The sequence below is a fragment of the Pectinophora gossypiella genome, chromosome 19 (assembly GCF_024362695.1).
Source record: "Pectinophora gossypiella chromosome 19, ilPecGoss1.1, whole genome shotgun sequence".
In the NCBI taxonomy this organism is placed as follows: domain Eukaryota; kingdom Metazoa; phylum Arthropoda; class Insecta; order Lepidoptera; family Gelechiidae; genus Pectinophora; species Pectinophora gossypiella.
In genome coordinates, this window is record NC_065422.1 from 3,453,604 (window position 1) to 3,478,574 (window position 24,971).

The 24,971-nt window shown below is 36.4% G+C and overlaps 1 protein-coding gene across 1 annotated transcript; it reads right to left on the minus strand.

Annotated features, from left to right (window-relative positions):
• Positions 1-5,750: 5,750 nt before the first annotated feature.
• LOC126375442 (hemicentin-2-like) lies at positions 5,751-24,779 on the minus strand. Its single transcript, XM_050022358.1, has 25 exons — positions 24,507-24,779; positions 23,893-24,122; positions 23,290-23,412; positions 22,153-22,239; positions 21,712-21,840; positions 20,992-21,157; positions 18,832-19,019; positions 17,823-17,898; positions 17,068-17,228; positions 16,189-16,354; positions 15,751-15,999; positions 15,515-15,587; positions 14,787-14,992; positions 13,768-13,939; positions 12,784-12,878; positions 12,356-12,509; positions 11,911-12,035; positions 11,408-11,554; positions 10,955-11,092; positions 10,656-10,768; positions 10,146-10,379; positions 9,650-9,797; positions 8,637-9,319; positions 7,739-7,903; positions 5,751-6,816 (listed from the first exon to the last, which is right to left on the minus strand). The coding sequence occupies exons 1-25, from the start codon at positions 24,733-24,735 to the stop codon at positions 6,535-6,537; spliced, it is 4,539 nt and encodes a 1,512-aa protein (XP_049878315.1). The 5' UTR covers positions 24,736-24,779; the 3' UTR covers positions 5,751-6,534.
• Positions 24,780-24,971: the final 192 nt, after the last annotated feature.

Here is a 24,971-nt window from a genome sequence, read left to right on the forward strand (position 1 = left end):
TTAAGTACCATACATTCATACATGTTTTGACGGTTGTTTTGTATGGAATTCTATTGTAAAATCAATTAAAATCCGACATCTGGCCGTGACCTCTTGTAAATCGTAGAGTTGAGCGCTTATCGATAAAAGTTTAAGTTCTGTCTCATCAATATGAGACAGAATACATACATACATAAACAGCCTATATACGTCCCACTACTGGGCACAGGCCTCCACTCAATCAACCGGAGGGGGTATGGAGCATACTCCGCCACGCTGCTCCAATGCGGGTTGGTGGGGGTGTTTTTACGGCCAATAGCCGGGACCAACGGCTTACTTCTTCGGACAATCCAGGTGATTCAAGCCTGAAAAGTCCTATCCTATCTATATTTTAGTTTAGAAATATTAATAATTACCATAATTAATTGTACTGAACTATACATTCCTGTTGGACCTGATCATTTGTCAGTCCTGTAACCGTCTTAGGGCTTTGTACCAAAAGGGGCTGCGTGGTCTTCTGATTACTCGTGGCTATCCATTAGGAATTACAGGTTGTTATTTATATGTCTATAAAAAAAAACTACCAAATAATGTTAGCTTCAAAATCCATGGGGTTTAGAAATAGAATAAAAAAAAGATACGTCTGGAGTCTGTTGGTTGACACCAACAGACTCCAGACGTACCCCAAATCATACTTAAAAACCCGAATTCCGGCTAAACCCCGCTTTTCGAAAAAGTCACCATAGAAAAAAAATATTGACTCGCTAAGACGCTTCGAATGCGATATGTCTGGAATCTGTTGGTTGACACAATTATTTACCAGGAAGTACCCCAAATCATACTTAAAAACCCGAATTCCGGCTAAACCCCGCTTTTCGAAAAAGTCACCATAGAAAAAAAATATTGACTCGCTAAGACGCTTCGAATGCGATATGTCTGGAATCTGTTGGTTGACACAATTATTTACCAGGAAGTACCCCAAATCATACTTAAAAACCCGAATTCCGGGTAAACCCCGCATTTCGAAAAAGTCGCCATAGAACAAAAAATATCGACTCGCTAAGACTCTTCGAATGAGATATGTCTGGAATCTGTTGGTTGACACAATTATTTACCAGGAAGTACCCCAAATCATACTTAAAAACCCGAATTCCGGCTAAACCCCGCATTTCGAAAAAGTCGCCATAGAACAAAAAATATCGACTCGCTAAGACTCTTCGAATGAGATATGTCTGGAATCTGTTGGTTGACACAATTATTTACCAGGAAGTACCCCAATTCATACTTAAAAACCCGAATTCCGGCTAAATCCCACTTTTCGAAAAAGTCACTATAGAACAAAAATATCAACTCGCTAAGACGCTTCGAATGAGATATGTCTGGAATCTGTTAATGGAGGGGGACGTTTTGATTCGTTGTTCTTTATAGACATCTCCACAGCACTATTAATGCAACAACCGGATAGGCTTAACTTTAAGGAGTTTAACAAAATGTGAACTTGACTTCAAACTTCAAACAACATGATTACAGTGGCATTTATTGATCACCTGTTACTTCATAGCAGATAACCATAAATTTGATGGGATCACGGAAATTTAGATGACACACAACTTTTATTTTAAGATTCATTTAATTCCGAATCTAATTCTTATCTTGATGTACTTACTTAGAAAAATATAAAATATTTATTTAAGTATTTATTTGTACACATACAAATGAAACAGACAGTACGGTCACGAGCATTATATTGAGCGCTTCGACCAATAGCCGTTTGACATCCATCTACGTAGATAGCATTCGTATCGTTTATTGGTCCAAGCGCTTGATATTTGGACGTATTAATAATAATTATTGAATAATTACCTAATTAATTATTGTTACTAAAATATTATTATTATAATGTTAGATATTATTTCGTAGGACAGTGGAAATATCCTTCTTTTTTAAAAAGTACTAGCTTTAAATGTAGCAGGTACTCATTATTTAATTTAATTCATTAAAAATATAATTATGATTATTACACTACATACATTACAATTAGTATGCCTTCGATTGCGTTTGTCATGATATATTGATCGCGAAACTTCGTCACTATGGAATAACAGATAATGCCATCGCTCTTTTGGAGTCGTACCTTAGTGGCCGCGTTCAGAGGGTTGATGTGCATGGCTCCAGATCGTGTGGATCTAACGTCACTATAGGCGTCCCGCAGGGCTCAATTCTAGGTCCATTTCTATTCCTAGTTTACATAAACGACCTACCTAGTCTTGTAAAACATGAAGTGGTGCTGTTTGCAGATGATACCTCCTTACTTTTTAAAGTAAAGAGACGACAAGATTCCTTTGACGATGTAAACAACGCCATTTCAGAGGTAGTGGATTGGTTTACTGTAAACAACCTGCTACTTAATGAAAATAAAACAAAATATGTTTATTTTACGTTATCGAATGTTAGTAGGCCGCTCGATTCTATTATTGTAAAAAATAAGGAATTGGACCTCACGGATACTGCTGTATTTTTGGGAATTACTTTGGACGCTAAGTTGCAATGGAGTCCTCATATTGATAAGTTGTCCAAAAGGCTCAGCTCAGCAGCATTCGCGGTCAAAAAAATTCGTTTAATAACCGATGTAGAAACCGCGCGATTAGTTTATTTTGCCTACTTCCACAGTCTAATGTCGTACGGCATCTTGCTGTGGGGTCATGCTGCAGATGTGAACAGCATTTTTGTTCTGCAAAAGCGGGCCATTCGGGCGATTTACAAATTGGGACCCAAGATGTCACTTAGAAATAAATTTAAAGAAATTAATATTTTAACTTTGGCATCACAATATATCTTTGAAAACTTAATATATGTAAAAAAACATATAGGATTATTTGCAAAAAATAGCGATCGGCACATTGTTAATACCCGGAATAAAAATAAACTTGCTTTACAAGTCAGTCGATTACATAAGATTACTAAATCTTTTAAGGGGCAATGTATACGTTTTTACAATAAGATTCCCATTGACATTCAGAATTTGCCTTTCAACTGCTTTAAGACAGTAGTTAAACAAAAACTTTACAAAAAAGGTTATTATAAAGTTAGTGATTATTTAGAAGATATGAATGCATGGGATTAACTGTCTGAGAACTGATATTAGGCAGCTAAATTACTCAATTGTATATCAATATTTTATGTTTATTTTTATTTTTTTTTAAAAGAACGTCTAGGGCCCTGTGCCGAGGTTTTTCTTGCAGCTTCTTTTCCCCGGCTATACAGGTTGTGAGAAGCTGCAGTAGTTTTAGGCGGATGAGACGTTCGTTATGTAAAAATTGACGATTCAAAGTGTAACTATGTTACCTACTGAATAAAGATATTTTTGAATTTGAATTTGAATTTGAATATGACTTGTGGCTCTGCTAACCCCGATAGGGATAAAAGCGTGACTTTATGTATGTACGCAAGTTGACTATCACTCTGAACATATTTCAATTCAACATAATTGTACTTATCAGACTATCCTTCACACTCCAAAAGTGATTTATTGTAAGAACAATGCAATATTAAATTAATATTATGCTATTGTGTTTTGTTTGGGCTCAAATGCTGAAGTAATTGTTTATAATTGGCAAATCTCTTTGGCCTCCCACTTATCATCATCATCATCAATTTAAGAGCCACGCTCTTGTCGGTGTAGCATTTTCCATGCTACTTTTTAGGAAAAAATAGGGCAGTGGTTTCCCTCTTGCCTTCCGCCCCGCAGTAGTCTGTCTGACGCAAGTTGGATGGCGCCCAGAGTAGTGTATTACAAAGCCATACTAGGACTCCTGTCCTCCGCCTCTGAATAGTACTGACAGTTACTGCTGCCCTCTGTCAGGTTCCAGGTTACAGTCCCTGTGTCCCACTTATAGCAATACAAAAAGTATAACAAGAAGTCTGTCGTTTCTTTTGTGTGTTTGAGATAATCTCGTGAACCACTGAAAATACTTGCATTTTTCTACAGACGTCTAGTGAGTAGAAATTGTAACCAGGTGAAGCCGGACTGAGTCACTAATATAAATAAAAATATACTTGTCTGGGGTGAGTCGCTAATAAATATTTGTCAGGAATGGCGACCACGTGTCGGACGACGATCAGTGGGTAGGTGCGCTACAAGGTGGACCGACGATCTGGTGAAGGTCGCGGGAAGCCGCTGGATGCGGGCAGCGCAGGACTGATCGTCGTGGAGATCCTTGGGGGAGGCCTATGCCCAGCAGTGGGCGTCGTACGGCTGATGATGATGATGATGAGATCTACCTTATCAAACCTTTCTAGCCAGTGCGTTCGCATTATTAGAAAACAGCCAATTTTGACATCCCTATTTTCAGATTTGATTTATTACAGATTTGCCTCCGAAGGCTCTCAATATGTAGCCGAAACAACCAACAAGACGGTCCCGGATTAGATTACCAATTAGAAAAAGTTTGTTATTCCTAAAAATAGAGAGCGCTTTAACCACGCCCACAACATAAACTCCCTATCGGGTAGGCAGTCAAAGTTCATCCATCTTAAGATGAACTAAGTACCCACAGCTCATCGAGGTTTATGTTAGACCAACGTGATAGATGAGCCTTAGTGCCGTCTATAATGGTCGAGCCAACTGTGTTAGTGAATACTGTGTGTGTTACGACTAGGCCTACGTTCGTAGAATAAGGAATAATACTACGTATAGAACTGCAACTCTCCGGTCCCCACCAGCGCTAGCCTAGAGCTAGGTTTGCCCCACCCCCTCGGTCTTACTTTAGTCTTCAATCGTATGGGCGTCAGACCTCACACACACAGATGCGCGTGTACGATAACGTCAACGTGTAGTGTCTGTGTAAAACGAAGAGTTTTGTATGAAATATCCGGAGTATGCCGCTGTAAAGTATAATATTAGTAAATACAGAAGGAAAGTCACGGGATTTCCTTAGTGTTGCTCTCATAAGAATTCAATGGAAGCTGCTAATGTCAATGCCGCAACCTTCACCGTTTAGAACACGATTGTTATTAATTTATTGTAGTGTACATACTCTTATTGTGCTCATGTAAACTGTAATTGAAGTAAATTATTACTTATTCTTGTTTCACAGCTTTTGTGATCGTTGCAAAAATGTTTTGTAAGTAGGTATGAATAAAATACTCTGGGCGCCATCCCATTCGCGTTTTTGTCGGTACTGCGGGGCAGAAGCCAAGAGGGTAACCACTGCTCTATTTTTCCCTAAAAAGTAGCATGTAGGATACTACACCGACAAGAGCGTGGCTCTTGAGTTAGTGATGATGAAGTAGGTACGATGTCCATACATCGTACCTACTTCATCATCACTAACTTGTCTTGGACCTTGGACATCTCGGACCATACCAATACCATTATTGGTATGGTCCGAGACAAGAAAGGATATAACGCAATATCTGTATATTACTAACCTGTGTTAGTGACAACGTAACGAAAACTTTGACGAATGATTTAGATCATGATTCTGAGTAACTTAGTTATCATCTTCGTCTTAGTTTCTCATTTCCGACAGGAATTTTCACTTGATATCAACTCAGAATCAAGGTCTGAATCATTCCCCTGAGTATTCGTTACGATGTCACTAACACCCTGTATATTATCAGCGGAATTCTCTGCCAGTGATTAAATTAATTAATTATTATAAATTTATTGCTTATTATATTTTTGGCAGCAAAGTACTCTCCAGATACATTAAGAGGTGAAAATAGGAATTAACAAAAATTTTAATCCTTTTGAAATAAAACAAACTAAATTGTTTAAAATTTTGTATGTATGTATTAAAATTTTGTAGGACTAGGAATATAGTAATAATTACTAAAATACTTACACAATAATCTTATCTTCTCATCATCATCAGCCCATTAACGTCCCCACTGCTGGGGCACGGGCCTTCCCTATGGATGGATAGGGAGATCGGGCCTTAAACCACCACGCGGGCCCAGTGCGGATTGGTGGTTATTAACGACTGCTAATGCAGCCGGGACCAACGGCTTAACGTGCCTTCCGAAGCACGGAGGAGCTCGAGATGAAAACTTTTTTTTTTTTTTGGTCCCCCATCCTATGACCGGCCTCTGCGAAAGTTGCTTTACTTCAACAATCGCAGACCGAGCGCGTTAACCGCTGCGCCACCGAGCTCCTCTCGTTAACCGCTGCGCCACCGAGCTCCTCTAGTTTGTCCTTATTTAACACGAATAGCTAATAATACACACTGGGCAATCAGTTATACATAAAAAACAAGTAATAAGTTAGTAAACGAGTGCTACTATATTCTTTCTTTGTGCCGGCTGCCTTTCTTCATTACTTTCTGCCGGGTCTGCATGACAACCAGACTGCGCGCGGCGCGAATTACGTATATTGAGCGCTTCGACCAATAAACAATACGAATGCTATCTACATAGATGGACGTCAAACGGCTATTGGTCGATGGCCGCGATATAATTCGCGCCGCACCTACAGCATTCAACGTATTAACTGACTTAGTCATAAAGAGGGTATTAAACGCGCTAATCTAAGGTTGTTATCCAACTGTAGAAAGTTTACGTCAAACTGTGATCAGGTAAAAGTGACACGTCATGAAGGATCTTCCCGTTGCTTTTGCCAAAGACACCGACGTAGCCAAAGGCTCTTTCAAAATCATGGATCGAGCAACAGAATGTGTAGCCCTTAGCGACGTCACGCCAATGCTTGTTTCTCATCCAAATGACTTCATTGCAGAGGTCCCGGCAAAGCATGTGACGATATGCTTCCGCCAAAGTAAGGTCAGGAATATTCAGTTGGATTATCGCCAGAGATGCCGATGTTGTCGGGTCTTTCACTACCTGTAAAGTTTATTTAATTAGAAATCCAATTGGAACTATAGGAGTAAAACAGTTGCTTCTGCAAAAAAAAAGAAACTGACGTTCCTATAGGTAACGGCCTAAGTGGTCCAGTGGTTGAGCGTTATGTTCACGATCTGGACGCCTTGGGAATGAATCCCGGTGGGAAGAAATCACAAAAGTCACTTTGTGATCCCTAGTTTGGCTAGGACATTACAGCTTGATCATCCGATTATCCAAAAGTAAGATAATCCGTGCTTCGGAAGGCACGTTAAGCCATTGGTCCCGGTTACTACCGACTGATGTAAGTATGTAGTCCTTACATGAGTCATGTCATGAGTCTGACACTATACGGTTGATGAGGTTGGTAATCCACCTCACAACCCACACGATAGAAGAAATGTTAGGCAAGTGAATCCTATGTAAGTATGATGAAGTCTTAAGGGTGATTAATAAGAAAGATAGAAGGAATATACAAAAAAAATAATAGTATATCTTGACAAGGAGTCAAAGGTAATCAGGAGATAACTTCCACACGAAGATCTAAAATGGACAAGATGGGATCACGAAGAAGAATGAAAATAATAGTAATTTGCTTGAAATAAGCAGTAAGTAGATAAAATGTGTAGGTGGTATTGTAGAATGAAGTAAATATTTCTATCTAAACAATGTAATGAAAAAAAATATATATCAAGATTGAAAATAATATATTTACCTAACTCCCGATATTTCGACACTGTTGCAAGTGCCATGACACTTTTTTTTGTGAAATTATGGATCTACCTACTCCACTCCAATCTCATTAGTCATCCCGTGATCATGGCACTCTCATATCCCTGCTTTAAACGCGGTAAGAACCCGTTATTATGTGTTTTAATTATGATAATAACCGCGTAAACTTAAAACATTGTATAATAATATTTACCTTCCATAAATAACGAGGTACGGGCTGTGATTTACTATACCGATCGAAGATGCTAATGTCCTTATCGGATATTTGCAGTTGCTGCGCAACACCAGTCCAAATCTGCAGGTCCTGGTCTGTGGATTTGGCCAGTTGCCTGACCCTTCGCTCTATGCTCTCCCAATTCTGAAATATTTATGAAAAATTGTAGGAAAAAAACCATAAAATGACGGTAAGGTCAAAACTAAAATCCAAATAAAAAAAATACTAAACAAAGGAAAAAACGATATTAAGCTAAACAGCAAGGAATAAGAAAAAAACCAAGTATTATAGCAAATTATGATAACCAACGGCCTCTGTGATCCAGTGGTTGAGCGTTGGGCTCACGATTCGGAAGTCCCGGGTTCAAATCCCGGCGGGGACATATCAAAAAAATCACTTTGTGATCCCTAGTTTGGTTAGGACATTACAAGCTTATCACCTGATTGTCCGAAAGTAAGATGACCCGTGCTTCGGAAGCCACGTTAAGCCGTCGGTCCCGGTTACTACTTACTGATGTAAGTGAGTAATCGTTACATGAGCCATGTCAGGGGCCGTTGGCGGCTCAGTAATAACCCTGACACAAGGGTTGATGAGGTTGGTAATCCACCTCACAACTCACACGATAGAAGAAGATGGTAACTACACAAAATAGAAAGAATAGAAATATCGATAATAACTGTTATTGGTATATTTTGTAATAGATCAAAGATTCTATTTATACTTACTGCAGAATTTAATACTATTTGATTTGGACTTGACATTTATTCACGTGATTATCGGATTGCGTTGTTTAAACATATCTACGATTATTGCAGTACATTACTAACAACAATATCGTATTTGGCGTACTTACTTGTAAAAAAACCATGACAATTACCTGAGAATTACACGTGCTCCAGTGAGGTACAATATTCAAGTGACTATAAGTAGCGACTTGAGATAGCCCTGGTATCACATCCCGAGGATTCACCAGCCGCCTTTTCGAAAAGCAGCAGTTATCATCTTTATGGAACCACTTGCCCAAAACTGAAGAAATCGTATTCAGTTGCAGCTCACAATTGTACAGTTCGTCGAAATTGAAAGGTAACAATTCACTTTTATGCCATTGAGTTCTCTTCAAGTCAACACCTGATAGTCCGTGGTTAATAACGTGGTTCGTATACAGAGGAGTCTTCGTGTCTTTATCCAAGCAGATATTATATACTTCCAGAAACCTTCCTCTGATTTCGTAACCAATTTTGATGGCTTCTGAACTGGATTTGCTGAATAAACAATTTTTTCCTGTTCCTTTCACCACAGGTTTAATTTCTTCTTTGCACGAGAAATCCGAAAATTTGTGAACCGTTCCGTCAACAGTGAAGTTTGTCTCCCTATCGCATGAAACTAACATTTCAATCTTATTAAATTTTTCGAATCCATCCGGGCAAGACAATCGAATATATTCGTTGGGAGGTATTTTAATATGACCCTTGTTACTCTCAAATGAAGGCCAAGTCATTGAAGGGGATACCATGAGCGGTTGGTTTTGCGTAAAATCCGTTTTGCTGTCCAGTATACATTCTGAAATGTACATTACTAAATTAGACAAACAATTTGATGATGATTAAAGTTTTATCATTCAATAAAATTGTCCTTTAAAAAATAACATTAATGGACGATGAGTGATTGAGTGAGTTTTGATTCCGATCCCAAATCTTGGACTGATTTGATGGATGAATTAGAATTCAGTGCCTCGTGGTCATCATGATTTATAAGGTAAAAGGAGTGTACTTAATGGATTATTTGTTCCTACCTCCGGATATAAAAAATACGTAGATGGCATCACAATAGGTATTTCTTTAAAATTGTGGTAATTAAATATGAAAAGATAAAAGTTGTTTGTACAATTACCTCGAGACACAATGTTAAATCCTCGGAATATATTACCGAATGAATTTTTCAGAAAACAAAAGTATTGTCCCCTGACTTCGGGTTTCATTTCCGTGACGTGTGTCATCTCTTTGGTAGATAGTTGAACTCCGTCATGCCACCAAGATACCTATAATAAAAACATGATTTTGAAATTTTGGAATCCTTTGACCAATAGAGGGCCTCTCCCCGATCAGGGTGTATAACATAATGGAAGAAAAGTTCTGATTGTTTCATGTGATTTGTGAGCTTTATAAACCGATCACACTTACCCTGATGTCAGAGTTATTAGATATTAAGGACGGTCTCATAAAGCAATTCTAATTAGATATGTCCTGTCCCCAAGAATTTATCCACGAATCAAACCTCGGAACGAAAGGACGGAAGTCTTTAAACAGAGTCAAACGGAAAAGTTTATCTTGATAGAATATTAGACCTAAATCATTTTAATCATTTACCTCAGGTTTTAATCATTTACCTCAGGTTTAGGTTCACCTTCAGCAGTACAATCCATCACAGCAAGCATCCCTTCTTCATAATCAATGTTCTCCTCTTCTTCATAAGAAAATCTCGGTTTAAATCCAACTTTGACCATAACATTTCCTGATTTGGATTTCGCAAAGTCACTCACTCTACAAGTATAGATTCCGGAATCTTTTGCAGCAACATTGGTTAAAGGTAATTCTTCTAGTGAAGACAGAAGAATACCATCCTGAAATAAAGAATTTAATGGTATTACGTCACTTTGTCAAAATCTAGATCGAGGTCAAAATCTAGTGGTTTCTATGAATATTGTCACAAGGGAATTATATGATGCGCAAGAAAGATTAGCAACGAGAATTGAGAAAGGTAAGCTTCAGTGGTTCGGATAATGAATTAGCGAAACAGACTTATGACGCCTTCATGTAAGAAGTTAGAGTCAGAAGAAGAAGACCTAGTGGAGAATACCATGATGAAATTCAGATAATAGTAAATAATATGATCCTACCTTAAACCATCTCACTGAGTCAGTCTTTTTATGTGGAACGTCACATTGTAGTTTATTTGAATTTCCAGCTTTTAGTGATATAGTCTTTGTTGGTGATCCGGGCTTGGGGTATGCTGAAAGTGTATAAAACTTCATGTCTTTTGTCGATAACCCACCTCACCAACTCTATAATTGTCATGGTTTACGACTGCATACTTTCTTAATTAAATCATACCAACGACTTCATCAATTGAAAATAGTCCCTTCTACCTTTATTAAGCTATTATGGAAGGTAATAAATAACAAAAAAATTGACGTACCGTCAACCACAACTTCATAAGTTTCGTTATCGAATCCCAAACGGTTGTGGGCTTGGCACATATACATGCCAGCTGAGAATTTGTCGACATGTTTGATGACTAATGTACCGTCTTCTTCAATATCGTACCATTCGGTACCTGGAATAAATATAAAATTATTCATATGTGTAGTCATGAAGTCGATGATCCACTCATTTTTAGACTAGGTAGCTATCATCCGCAACTTCGCCTACATGGATTCTCTTTCACTCTCTTAATTCAACCATCAAATCAGCCCTCACCATCCCGATTGAATAATACCTTCTTTACTTTGGACCATTCTTTCCATTTCTGTGCTGACCTCATCCACTTTCCCGTCTTTGCAACTATGTCATTTGACCTGGGCTGGCTGGTCTGCCCACTGATCATTTTCAATATTACTTTCGTTTTTTTTAATTATCATACAACACTTACCTGCAGCAACTTTATCGACGCCATCTTTGACCCAAGTGATATCTGGTTTGGGGTTGCCAGTGGCTTTACAAGGCACTCTCCTGACCAGATCCCCTACTACAGCTGTGAAGGTTTTTTCTGGATAAATGTTTTCAATGTTCGGTGGGGCTGAAAAATAAAACACACTGTTTAACACTTGCATTGACACTGATTACGGATTATTTGATTGATTTTTCATTCAAAATGGTATGACACTTAGGATTCGGATCACGGCTTTACTAACCGTGAAGGAATTTAAAACATCATATTTATTTAAGCTCGGAGTAACCGTAACGTGAGAAATCACTTTAACAAGTAGTATTTTTATATGGCTGGCGAGCTTGCATGAAGACTTTTATGAGAGTGGAGGAAGCGACATTGGTGTGTCAGAAGTGTATTAAGTGGAATTAAGTGATCTTTGTCTTCCTCAATGGAAAACAGACGTAATAATTTATTTATGAATGTATGGCTAGTCAAATACGTACAATAAACTCTAACTTCGTAAGTTATATTGGATGAACCCCCGGTGTTGCTTGCTATACAAGTATAGTATCCTTGCTTCTCAACTTGGATCCTCGGTAGCATCAGCATGCCTGTTGCTTCTTGGCCTCTGAAAGTTAAACAAGTAATAGTATTAGTATCATTCCAACAAATCAACCAGACACCTCGATAGTGCAATTCTCTTGACACTAGGAGCATAGTTAATTCCATCGGATTGTTATTATCCCATTACAAACATGACATTTAAAGTTGTATAAAATCTGGAAAAGATCACGCAACAAAATTGATGAAATCCAAAGCAGTACAATTGATGCAGAAATAAGTGTAATTATGAAATTGCTAAGATTTGTAGCGGCAATTTGATATCACACAGCCTAACTCCCTTCTTTTTACAACATTCTCGGGAGGATTAGCAGCTAAACAACTTACTTTAGATTAGAAGCTGGCGATCTAACATCGAGACTATGGAAGACCCATCGTATGCTCGGCTTAGGGTTGCCATCAGCTCGACACGGAAGAGCCAAATGATCACCCACGTTTACATTTAGGGTACTTTCTTTTGGAGGCTCGATGTTCGGTGGAGCTGTGCAAAAAAAGTTTAAAAGAAAATATTTTTTTTAATTCAATAAAGACTGCCGGTTCCTTGAGCCGCAAAAAAAATTGCTTAAATTTAAAAGTAGCCTATAAATGAATTGATTGATAATTTTATAAAATCCTAGCATTTAATAATTAAAGGAGGTAAAACGAAATCTGCCTAAAAATGCTCGAATAAATAGAAAAAGAAAACTCAAGTCATCGTCCCAATTTAAACGTAGTAAAAATTTGATAGATGAAATCTTGATGATGAAAATACTCACTGACGATGTGAAGCCATATAGTTTTTTCCACTGACCCGTATTCGTTGACAGCTCGGCAGACGTAAACCCCTGCATCTTCATGTGACACTCTGAAGCTGAAATCAAAGTCGTTCAAAGTCGTTATTTAGCTTTTCTGCTTGATTAAAAATAAAGAAAAACACAATGCGTTAGCATGTCCTGCTTGCTTCTCAAACGTCAAGGGACAGCTCGATCCTAGGTATCAAACTTGCAGCAATGATATAAGTATGAAATTATCTTACATGTAGTTTTCACTAACACAGTTGGCTCGACCATTATACGGCATTTCGGCTCATCACCTATCACGTTGGTCTTACAGAAAGCGCGGTGAGACGCGGGTATTTAGTTCATCATGCGATATTTCTACCTCTGAATACCCTCATTGGAAATATAGTCGTAAGCTTATGTTATGTTTATTTATTTATTTCTTTCTTTTATTCGGGTAGTCAACAGCTTACAATTATAAATGAGGTATTAACAGTGTTTAGTTTACATCGTTAAGCCAATAACAGACTACCGCAGTATTAATGTGTTTAGAGTGTAACAATCAGTAAGTAACTGTTATATGTTAATGTTATATAAAAATATATAGATGTGTTGATGGAAACGAGGATATCGTAAAAACAGCCTATTAAACGATTGTTCACTCTAACATTATAAACAAATATTTAGATCTTAATTATATTGACTGCACTAATGTTATAGTCAGTGTAGTAGTGTGTATAGAAGAGTGTCGAGTGTGAAGGAAACAACGGGAAGCCTGTGCCAAGCAGCAGTTAAAACAGATAGTATGTAAGAACCTAGAGTTACTGACCCATTTCAGGTGTCTTTGGTGGCTTTGTATAAATGATAATCCTAACGGGTTGGTGACGTTGATCATCAAACTTACATGACAGAAGTAGTCACTCTGTCTACTTCCACCACCACTAAAGGGCGTTAAGGGGGTTTCTGTAATGTAATACCAACCTTATACTGTTGCTATAGAAATGTCCCCGCACTTTGGACAAGTCCAACTCAGTATCGTTGTATAACCAGGTCACAGTTGGTGTTGGTTCCCCGTCAACTAGACAAGGCAACTTCACTTTGTCCCCTTCTTTGGCAAGTATGTCAATCGACTTGCCAGAAATCGTCGGTGGATCTGGAAGAAGAAATTACTTTGCTAAGAATGAAACCGACAGAATAGACAAGAAAGATGATTGGACACTTAATAAAACACGACGAATTTATCAACGTCTAAGAAGGAAATCTACAAGGAAATAGAGGAAGGGGAAGACCAAGAAGAGCTTACATGGAACAGATTAAAGAGAAGACGAACGTCGTGTCTTGTTAAGTGTTTTCTTCATGAAATTAATGATAATTACTTTTCTTTTATGTGATAGAAAAAAGATGTAAAGCTATTCTTTTCTTACCCATAGTACCTACCTTATGAAATTTAAAGACTTCTATAACTATTTCAAGGGAATCGGTAACGATCGTTACGATGATAGCTACAGAAAAAATATCATAAGTGTTCGCTGAGCAAGACACTTCGTTCTATAATGTACGCCTGACGTAGAATTTAAGGCAAATTTTCCAACAATTGTAATTCAGTCATGCTTGATTCTACGTCAGGCGTACATTGGTGCTCTCAAAGGCTCTTGTTTGTTAGTGAATATATCAATAGTCTTGATTAAGAATTTATTTAATCTAATCTAATCTTATCTTGTGTCAGAGTATTTACTGCTAAACTGGGCGTAACGAAAATACTTTAAATGCACTCATCTGCATGATTTCCTCAGAATGTCGTAAAAAGGCGGATAAGAGTCTAAAGCAGTGATCGTGCCCTATCTAACATTCAAACATATAAGATATATATGCGATGGTATAATAACCTTTACCATAAACCTAATTGGTTATGTACATCTTAGGAGTTGATTTTCAAGCGTGGCTGTAAATGTTTTCTTCAAGATGGTGGGTTTTCTACGTGGGGCCATAAAAATACTCACAATCAAAAATCAAATCGATGTTAACGAAGTCGACTCCAACGCCATTGTCGGCTTCACATCGATATGTGCCCACAAAAGCCGGGCTTGCGTCCTCAATTTCTATCGTTTCTTCGCCAACAGTCTGATCTATTCTCTTCGCTTCGTCATCTGACTCGTGTTTGAAAAACCAATTAATTGTTGCAGGTGGATTGCCATGGTGAATCATTCTAAATATTAAAGATAGTTTGTTACAATCATCATTTTATGGATAATTAAGTATACATAATTAGCTTTAATTTCATGAATCACTAAATTAACTAAACACCATTTATTAACACATAATGTGGCTCTTTAGGGGCGCGCGTAATTACAGTTCACTGCAATTTGGTGCATGAGAAAATTATTATAGTTATATTGGCCCCGATTCCTGCAGATACCGCCTAATTTTATTTTAGGTTATATCCGTCATTTTCGTATCCGTCGAAAAGGAAAGGGACGGATGATTCACAGCTCTTAATTTTAGGAAGAATGAGTAAATTAATGTGTCGGGTTATTGACTGACGTAAAATTTTTAGACGGTTGGTTTAGATTTGTGCTTAAAATTGACGTGTGTTCCATAAATTTTATGCTTGTCGATTACCCGTCCCTTTCCTTTTCGGCGGATAAGAAAAGGACAGATATAACTTAAAATAAAATTAGATGGTATTTACAGGAATTAGCACCATTATGTATCTATTTGTTATACTTACTTGCATGGTATTACAACATGTGATCCTTCCTTCACACGAATTTCCGTGACAGTTTTGTCAATTTTTGGTGGTTCTGAAATATAAAATTAAAACGTGTCGTCATCAAAAGATAATTTAACTGGCACTGAATGTTGTTTACTCGTTTAGATTTATTTTAAAGTATTATACTGGCGACCGGTAAATACATTTTGTCAACGAACTAAGGACGAAGTACTCTGATATTTTTTTTCACTCACCTACGTCAGATATTTTCACAACAAAGTGAAATATTTGACCCGTAAATGCATTCTTTGCTAGGCATGCATAGTTTCCAACATTTTCTGGTAGCATTCTATTTATAATAAGTTCAGATTTGTCATCAGATATCTCATAATTCTTGTCCTCTTCCACTACTTCGCCTTCTTTATACCATTTGATTTCAGCTGTTGGTTTAGCGTCAACTTTACATTCGAATGTTGCTTTGTCATTTAATTTTATTACTCCACCTGTAAATAATTTTAATAGATTTTTTAACATGGCTGTCTTCTCGTTCATCATTGAAAATGAAAATTTGCCATGTTTAATAGCAGTATCACTATCTGCTGGATAAGTTCCGATTTCATTGTCAGATAGTACTTCAGAAACTGACGAAATTTGCAATAATTTAAAGATAGCGCAGTCATTGAATATTTTACCTTTTGGTTTCACCAACACATTAAAATATTGCTTCGTTTCGACCGCAATTTCTTTGCTATCTTTTCCATAATCATTACTCGCCTTACATTGATAAGTGCTGTTACTGATCACTCGTTCTAAATTGAGGACACTTATGTAATCGTAAGGCAATTCCACTAAAGATAACTGAAAAGTAGGAATCGAGTGGTTAACATCAATTTCAATAATTATTACAGCTTAAGCCGATTTAGTTTCATGGATACAAGAAGTTTATCATAATATGACACGGTTTTGTAAAGTCTTGGATGTAGACACATGTCAATTAGTGTTAAAACAAGACCAGCATCAGACCAAGTTTAAAAACTCTGGAAAATGAACTAAATACTAGCTCAAATACCTCTACCGACCTGGAGGTTAAGAAGGCCATATCGAAGCAATTCATCTAAAAAAAAGCAATATTGCTATTTGACATTTATTGTGTGCTTTGCGCACTTTGTATGCGTAAATGTCAAATTACAATATAGCTTTTTTAGATGAATTGCTTCGATGAAGTATGCTCCGTACTTTCTCTAGAAGATTGAGAGATCTTGGGGGTTAAAATGGCCACATCGAAGCAATTCATCTAAGAATGCAATATTGCAATTTGACATTTGCGCATATAAAAGTAAGTGCGCAATGCAAACAAATGTCAAATTGCAATATTGCTTTCTTAGATGAATTGCTTCGATGTGGCCATTTTAACCCCCCTTATAAAAGAAAAGGCTTTTTTTTGTAGTTTAATATTTCTATATTTGTAGTCCGCATTTGTAAAGCGAAGCAGTAAATTTCATATCCAAAATAATCTTGTGACTGCTCGCTCATTTGTGGATCTTAAAATTCAAGCGCTATAAAATGCTTACTTTTGATGTCAGTATTGTTCCATCATTCTTCTCCCAAACGACATCAGGTTTTGGATGGCCACTAATTTTACATTTTAGTGATACAGGCTCATTATAATCTACAATTATCATATTCCCATCTTCTGTTGTGACTGCTGGCGCTTTATTTGCCACACTCGCATCTGTAATATCAAAATATCAATATAATTCTTGGTATTAGTTTCGCAAGAAAAATCAAAAACAATTCGCGCAATAAATTTACACGACACTGTGCTATTTAGTGCACTCGCCGAAAAGCCTACTCCGACTAATCCGGGCGCGAAGGTGGTTTCGCAAGTATTTCATTTCCGTTGCTATATTTGTTGATCCGTGGTCCGGAGGGTATGTTGAGCAGTACCGCCTACTATTCATTTAAGTATGTATGTAGTCGTTACATGAGCCATGTCCGGGGCCTTTGGCAGCTTAACAACCCTAACATGAGGATTCATCAGGACGGTCATTGGTCTCATAGCACCCACAACAGAAAATATTCGTCGAAAGTTATTATAGATAGATACCAAAAACCAAGTAGATTAGATAAACTGTTGTTTTTTTGTGTACTTCGTTAGAGAATAAAAAAATAAATGATGCCAATGATAAGTTACGTGACATTTGACTTGTAAAGACTAAACAAGACTAAATATTTCTAGAACATATTCTAGAACACGATAAGTAAACAATCTCTATATATATATATATTGCTTTGTTGGTTTGAATATGAGTACTCATAGACTTACCTATAACTTGTGGCTCTATTGGTGTCAAACTGATTCTTGTTATTTCTTTTTTAGTCCTTGGATCATGAGCTTTGATCTGAAAAAAAAAATAATCATAATTGATCTTGATATTTCACTTAGGTAATACTCGTACTAAGAATTCGATATATTTTACAAACATGTATTTATCAGAGGGATATGTAGACACTAAATAATACATGCATAACAATAATTGCATGTTTAGAATAAAATAGAATAGAAATTGTTTATTATAAAAGGACGCCACATACAAAGACAAGACAATAACATCACTGAAATATTTAGACTGTTTATTAATATAACAATACGTCACAAATATAAACTTAAAAACTAGTCATTAAATAACCCGCCCCTCACTGTTCCCGGAGCAAAGGTGCCCACAACACTAGCCGCATTACCGCGTTGAATGGCAATGGCCAGCCTTTGGACCAGGAACGAGCCGGAGCGGGAGTCACCACTAACATCACAAACACCAACAACAATAACATGACTTAAAAAAAATCACAAAACAATTACAAAAAGCATAGGAGGATGTTAGTTACAATGATCATAAGGTGGTGGTGGACGTCCTGAGATAAAAGGGCCTCACTCAGCACAAGTCGCGGCGTGAACCACGACGCTGGTATTATGTGGACCCTGTTGGGTGAGGCACGAACGTCGCGTTTCATAAATATGCGTTAATATTCGTACATAGATTAAATATTACCAAATTACTTAAAATAGAATTTAGGTGTAAGTACATTATATATACACATACATACTTTATCACAAAAACGTATACATAAATACTTAATGTTAGTATTATAAATAGTAATTAATGCAGGTATAAACTAGAATGCATAGAACATAATAAGCAGGAATTATATTATGTAAGTATGTGTATTGTGTAGTCTGTTTGTATGTCATGTGCTAACGTGTCACGTGTTTCATTTAATATTTTTATTTACATTTGCGTTTGTTTCATTATCATTAATCCGTCTATAACACTTACCGCAATTTTGAATGTCTTATCCGGAGGGACAAAAGTGTCACTGACGTAGAATTTCTCCTTTTTATTTGTAAGTGTAAGGGGCATTTCCATAATCACATTATTGTCCATGTCCCAGAGTTGCACAGTATCGAGTATAAGATCTCCGTCACCCTCAGTGGTCAATTTAATTGATAAATGCGATAGCGCGCCTGCAATATAAGAAATTTGATCAGTTTTATCAAAATTATATTATTAACTACGCTGTAAAGAAGGCCATGAACATTCCAAGCCAAACCAGGGGAAGAAGAAGGCGTCTAGTGTGGTGGGCCAATATTTAAAAAAAGACCAGAGCACTAGCCACTAGGAGACAATCCACGAATCCCACAATAGAACAACCTGGCGATGGCGCCAAGATAGATTTAATCATATATTCGGGACGTTAAGCCGTTGGTCCCGGTTACTATTTACTGATGTAAGTGAGTAATCGTTACGTGAGCCATGTCAGGGGCCTTTGGCGGCTCAATCATAACCCTGACACCAGGGTTGATGTGGTTGGTATTCCACCTCACAACCCACACGATAAGAACAAAAGATATACTCGTCCATTCTGGCATCAATAAGAGCAGTTTTTTTCGTAAGAGTTTTTTCTGCATGTGTATTGTAATATTTAACTGTATACCTGACAGCTTTAAATACTTGAATGATTATAATTTTAACGTCATAATTAGCGAGTGGTTGTGTGCAAAGCAGTTTTACAATGTTAAGGAGTTTATAATGAATAAGGATAAAAATGTGATAGTGTAATGTTAAAACACTGAATAATATACAATTCCTTACAAATAGAAAAACTCTTCCAGAGCATCACACCGAGGCAAAGTGCCCAAAAGCAAGTGCAAGGCAAGTGTTGGTATGTTTTAATTTAGAAATTTTAATTTTCTATGTTAATAAATATAATACACCTAAAAAGGTAAAAACTACAGAGGTAGAGAATGTATGCATACTATTAGCATAAGGCTTACTATTTGTTAACTTATAGTTACACAATAAATGCATTTGATTTAATTTGAGGCCAGGCCCCAGATGATCTAGGAAAAGAGCTGGATAAAGTAAGTCAATTCTATCAAAATTATCGTGATCATCATCATCTGTTTCCCGTAGTGTCGACTTACTTCAAGGTCGTAAGGATCAGATACTTTTTAAAATCCAAAACACGTTGTTTAACTATTGCGTCTGGAAATTCGGGCCTTACAAGGTTAAAGTTATTGACAGATATAGCAAACAATATTTTTTTATAGTATAAATTACCTACTGTCGCCTTTTTTGTATATTAAATATGGACATTAATAAATAGCACTATAATACGTACATCCGTAATAAAAAAGAACCTCTTGTATTATTTATTTTTTATCGTCATGATTTCTCGTGAAGATCAATCAATCTCTTTTTTTTTGGACAGCTAGGCACATGCAAACAAGATTGAGGAAAAATTATACGGGTAAGTTGTGTGGTACAAAAGTAATATTACTATACCTGCTCAAAGACCGCTAAAATGTAGAGGAAAACTAAATATAGAAGTCATTGATAAGCAAACGTTGCGTCATCTTATAGAAGGATACCTAATGACTTCAGAGGCGCTCAAATATCGCACTCCCAAGCAAATACTATATACATAGATAGGGTAAGGCTTAGATCTGAATTGCAGCTTAAGGCAGCGATCCCAATAGATGTTATAGGTCGCAGTGATACAGCACATGAAGTAAGGCCTGTAAAGTCCCCAGCTTCAAAAATAACTATTACCTACACCCATGACTTTATCCGAGTAGGTGCTACCGGGAGAGCGACAGGAAGCGAGGTGCGGGATTATATTAACAGTTTCATATAAAATCCCGTAGCCCGATTTTTGCGCTTACCCGACTCTATGCAACAATTTCAACTACTTACTAAAGATTTTTTTAAATCCTTGTTTCCTTAAATACAAGTTTGGTACATAAGCATTGTCTTAAGCGGCTCAATAGTAATCTGTGGTACAATTGGTCTGGACTGTGCACTCGTGTTATATCAGTTAGACAGTGGATTTCTCTTTTTATATACTTATTAAGATTTGTACACCTAGTTAAGTCTCTTTAGTAACTATTTTTCTTTTATTTCGATCCAATAAAGTATATTTGGATTTGAATTTACCTGGAATAGGTCTAGTAGCAGTTTCTCGAATAGAAGTCGGTGTGACAGTGCTGAAGCCGTGTTGGAAATGGACAGTAGTTTCAGCAGTCACTACTACGGATGTTTTAGATGAGCTGCTCACTTCAGCTGAGTACGTCCCAGGTTTGACTTCAGTCACTTTCACGATCTAAATAAACAAAATGAAAATTAGACCATTAGGTTTATCAAACCTGTATATTTTACCTTAGAGTCATTATTTATATCCAAGGCGTGGGGCCTGGTTTTTGTAGCACAGGCGTAAAGCCTTTAAAAAGAACCAGCTTCCACAAAAAAAATAAGTTCTAAGCTAAGACAGCATGAAGTTGTACATTTTTGTGGTGACAGTAATAAACATTTTTATTATTATTATAATGATTCTCTGTCACTCCTGAAGTACCTATCTGCGAACATAATATTTGTTACCTAAAACGTCAATTTAATTGCTCTACCAATTTCAAGAAGTTATCTCAAGATTATTTTTTCTTCCTTTATCTACTGTGTCCCACTGATCTCCCTTCCGCTTTTCCATTCCTTCAAGTTGTCTTTTTTTTTTTTGTATTGACTATAAGTGGAGAGAGATTATTCTGATTCAATCTTGCTATGATTATTATATATAAATGTCAAACTTGACATCTTTCTTCTATGCTTCTAATTGACTAAAGGATTATCTTGATTGCAATATTGATCCTCATTAGTACTCACCGCTATCTGTGACGTATGCACAACATCTTCTGTTGACACCTTTTCGCCATCAGGATCCGTTACTGATACCGAAGGATTCATCCCGGAGACGGAAATGACAAGCTCCTTCATTTTACTATCTACATCATACTAAAAACCGCAACCATAATTTTATTTAAGTACTGAACTTCGAGTAGAAAATATAAAAGTCAAGACAAAATTTTATGGTGACTAGGTTCAGATCTTTATAATTTGACCTACCTTAAGAAATAAAGTTTTAAAATATTTATTGAGAAAGCAGAGTACAGCAACAAAAAAGCAAGAATTTACAACAATATAAACGGATAACAATATAACAAAAAGGTAGAAAAAATACAAATTAGTACAGGTAGGTCTCTTGTTTATTTTGAAAATGAAAAAATTATGTTTATTCTTTAAAATATAAAGTATGAAATGTCTTACATCGAATTTATGTGTCCCTGGTGGAAAAGTGGGGTTGGCTATTATAGTTTTTCTGCTATTTATTTGAGTTTGAACATACGATAAAATCTGTAAAAAAAATGGACAATGATTAATATTTTAGTTAGGAAAATAAAACTAAATAATGATTAGTTACTATTTACGTATTTTTCTTACATAAACGATAAACTGATAACCCAGTGAAAATCAGAAACGAAAGTATTGATAGTATTGATAAACAATGTAAATAGCATGACACCACGTACCCACGTATCTGTTACAAATACTTTCCTAACAGGATTATGATACTAGTTCTAATTACAGAAAAATATTACCCGGAAAAATTAAGTAGTACTGGACAATATGATTTAAAGCCTTGATGAAGATGAGAGTAGAGAAACTAGAGTAGTTTGTAGATAGTAGAGTAATGATAAGGGCACTGCCCGAAAGTAAGATGTAAACTAACAAAACTGAAGTCTATACTCAAAATTAATTTAAGGCGGTACCTTTGCTAGCGCTTTTTTACAAGTCTGTTTATCTTACAAGAAGGCTAGACATTCTGTAAGTTCCTATTAAACTGCTTTAAGCTTACTCACAGTTAAAATTTTCGAATTTGTACCATTAAACGTGTGTAGTGCATACATTGATTCACTAGTAACTCTACCCGGCTTCGTGTGGGTACAATTCGACCTTAATTTGTGTTAATTTTAGACAAAAATTGTAAATTATAACACTAAGAAGACCGTGTCATAATTCTATTTGTACTTTATATTGGTTAAGTTGGACAGAAAGATTTACTAATGAGGAAGTGCTAGTAAGAGCAAGGGAAAAGAGGCAAATATTGAGAGTTACTAAGGACAGAAGAGACAAGATGGTTGGACACGTAGGTAATAAGACACGACGAATTTATTAATAACGTCATAGGAGGGCTAGCTACCAGTAAAGAGGGGAAGGGAAAGACCAAGAAGAGCTTACATGGAACACATTAAAGAAAAGGCGAACGTCCTGTCTTACAAGGAAGTGAAAGAATTGGCCTTTAATAGACAAGAATGGAGAATGTAGATTTATTGATTATGTTAATGCTTTCAATAAAATATCTACGTTTAGGTTAACAATAGTATTGGCCAATCGGTTACTTACCTTTTCAACTTCACTTTTATGATCTAAATGGAAAACTTGTCCAGCGGTTTTCTCGGATAACTTGTAATATACTTCTTCATTGCCTTCCCAACCACCACAGTCTCCAGTCAGTACGAATACAATCTGCAAATAAATCAAATATTCTTATTAAAAAATGACAAGAGTTTACATAGACGGTCTGATTGCTCTGAAGCATTTTTTCCAGGCGACTATTACCAAGAATCAGACATAAAAAACTTTGATGCGATGCGGTGCAACAACAACGGGTAAAAATAGTTCAATACCAAATTAAATTAACTTAGTTTAACTAGTTAAGCTTTAACAATCATTCAATATAAAAATCAAAGACCAAACGGAGGGTTGAGAAACACGAGACGCCCCACTTTTGCTTAAAGAAGAAAAGCATGATGAAAGCATCTTCGTCGGAGTCTTTCTTTAAAACATTTCTTTCGTTTTTATTGACTCAAATCATTGGCAACTCAATAGTAACCCTGTCACCAAGTTTGGTAAGGTCGGTCATTGATCTCACAATCCACAATAGAGAAGAAGAAGAAGCGAATGTAAGTAAAGTTGTTATCTGTTTAAAGAAGTTTAAAAATTTACCTGACTCTGCTTTTTCTGTGCAAGTTGCTTTACACTTTCATATTTCATTGGATCTTTTGCACTTGCATCCGTAAAAACATAAACGAGGGATCCCAGTCGACTATGCATTAAAGCTAATTCGATTCCCTGCATGGCCATCTCTGGACAATCGCCACCTCCGTTAACGTATATACTTGCTAATGCAGATTTGAAAATATTACGGTCCCTCGTTGTAGCTCGGTGTACGACATCTGTAATAGTAGTTTTTTATCATTGTTTATAAATTATCCACTAGTGGCAACCTTTGCGAAGATAGGCAAAACAATACTTAGAAATGGTGTCATATTATGAATAACATTGTTGATTCTTGGTACAACGAAATTAGGTATAGATTAAAATGTATAACCGACCCCCATAATTTCTGTATTTATTTACTTCGCAATTATCATTAAAAAAAAACACTTCAGAATTGTTTTCGACAAAACAAGAATTAAACTAAATTTATTATTATTTTAATAACGTCGCTATATTAATTTGTGCATTAAGGTAAAAATATTAATTCCATAAAGTTCTTCAATTGTATGTTTTTGATTTGATTTCTTATCCAACACAACAAATATAATCAGCTTACTCACTTGGATCGTTAAAAGTGACCAGCACAAAATCTTCAATTTGCGAAGAATTTGAGTTCATAACCGTATCAAAAATAGCATTAGCTCCCGCTTTCACTGCCGCTATATCATCCCCCATCGACCCAGTATCATCTATGACGAATGTCAAACTGCTCTTATCTAGACCATGCACATTACTTGATAGAACCACTGTAAATATTGCTAAACAATAATATATTTTTTCGCGCGTCATGATGCCGACCGCGCTCAATGAAATCACATTACAATGTGATAATACATTTCAAAACTTTAGCTTACGCTTATTATAATTGAGTCCACTTGAGCAAGTTGATAACATTTGAACCGGCTTATTAACGGTAACGGTATTCCCCGATTCCGAACTTATAGGTTTATATTTATTATTATAAGTAAACACTACTATTTTGAGACTCCAATAAATTTATTTACTTACTTATAACTTATCGTTCA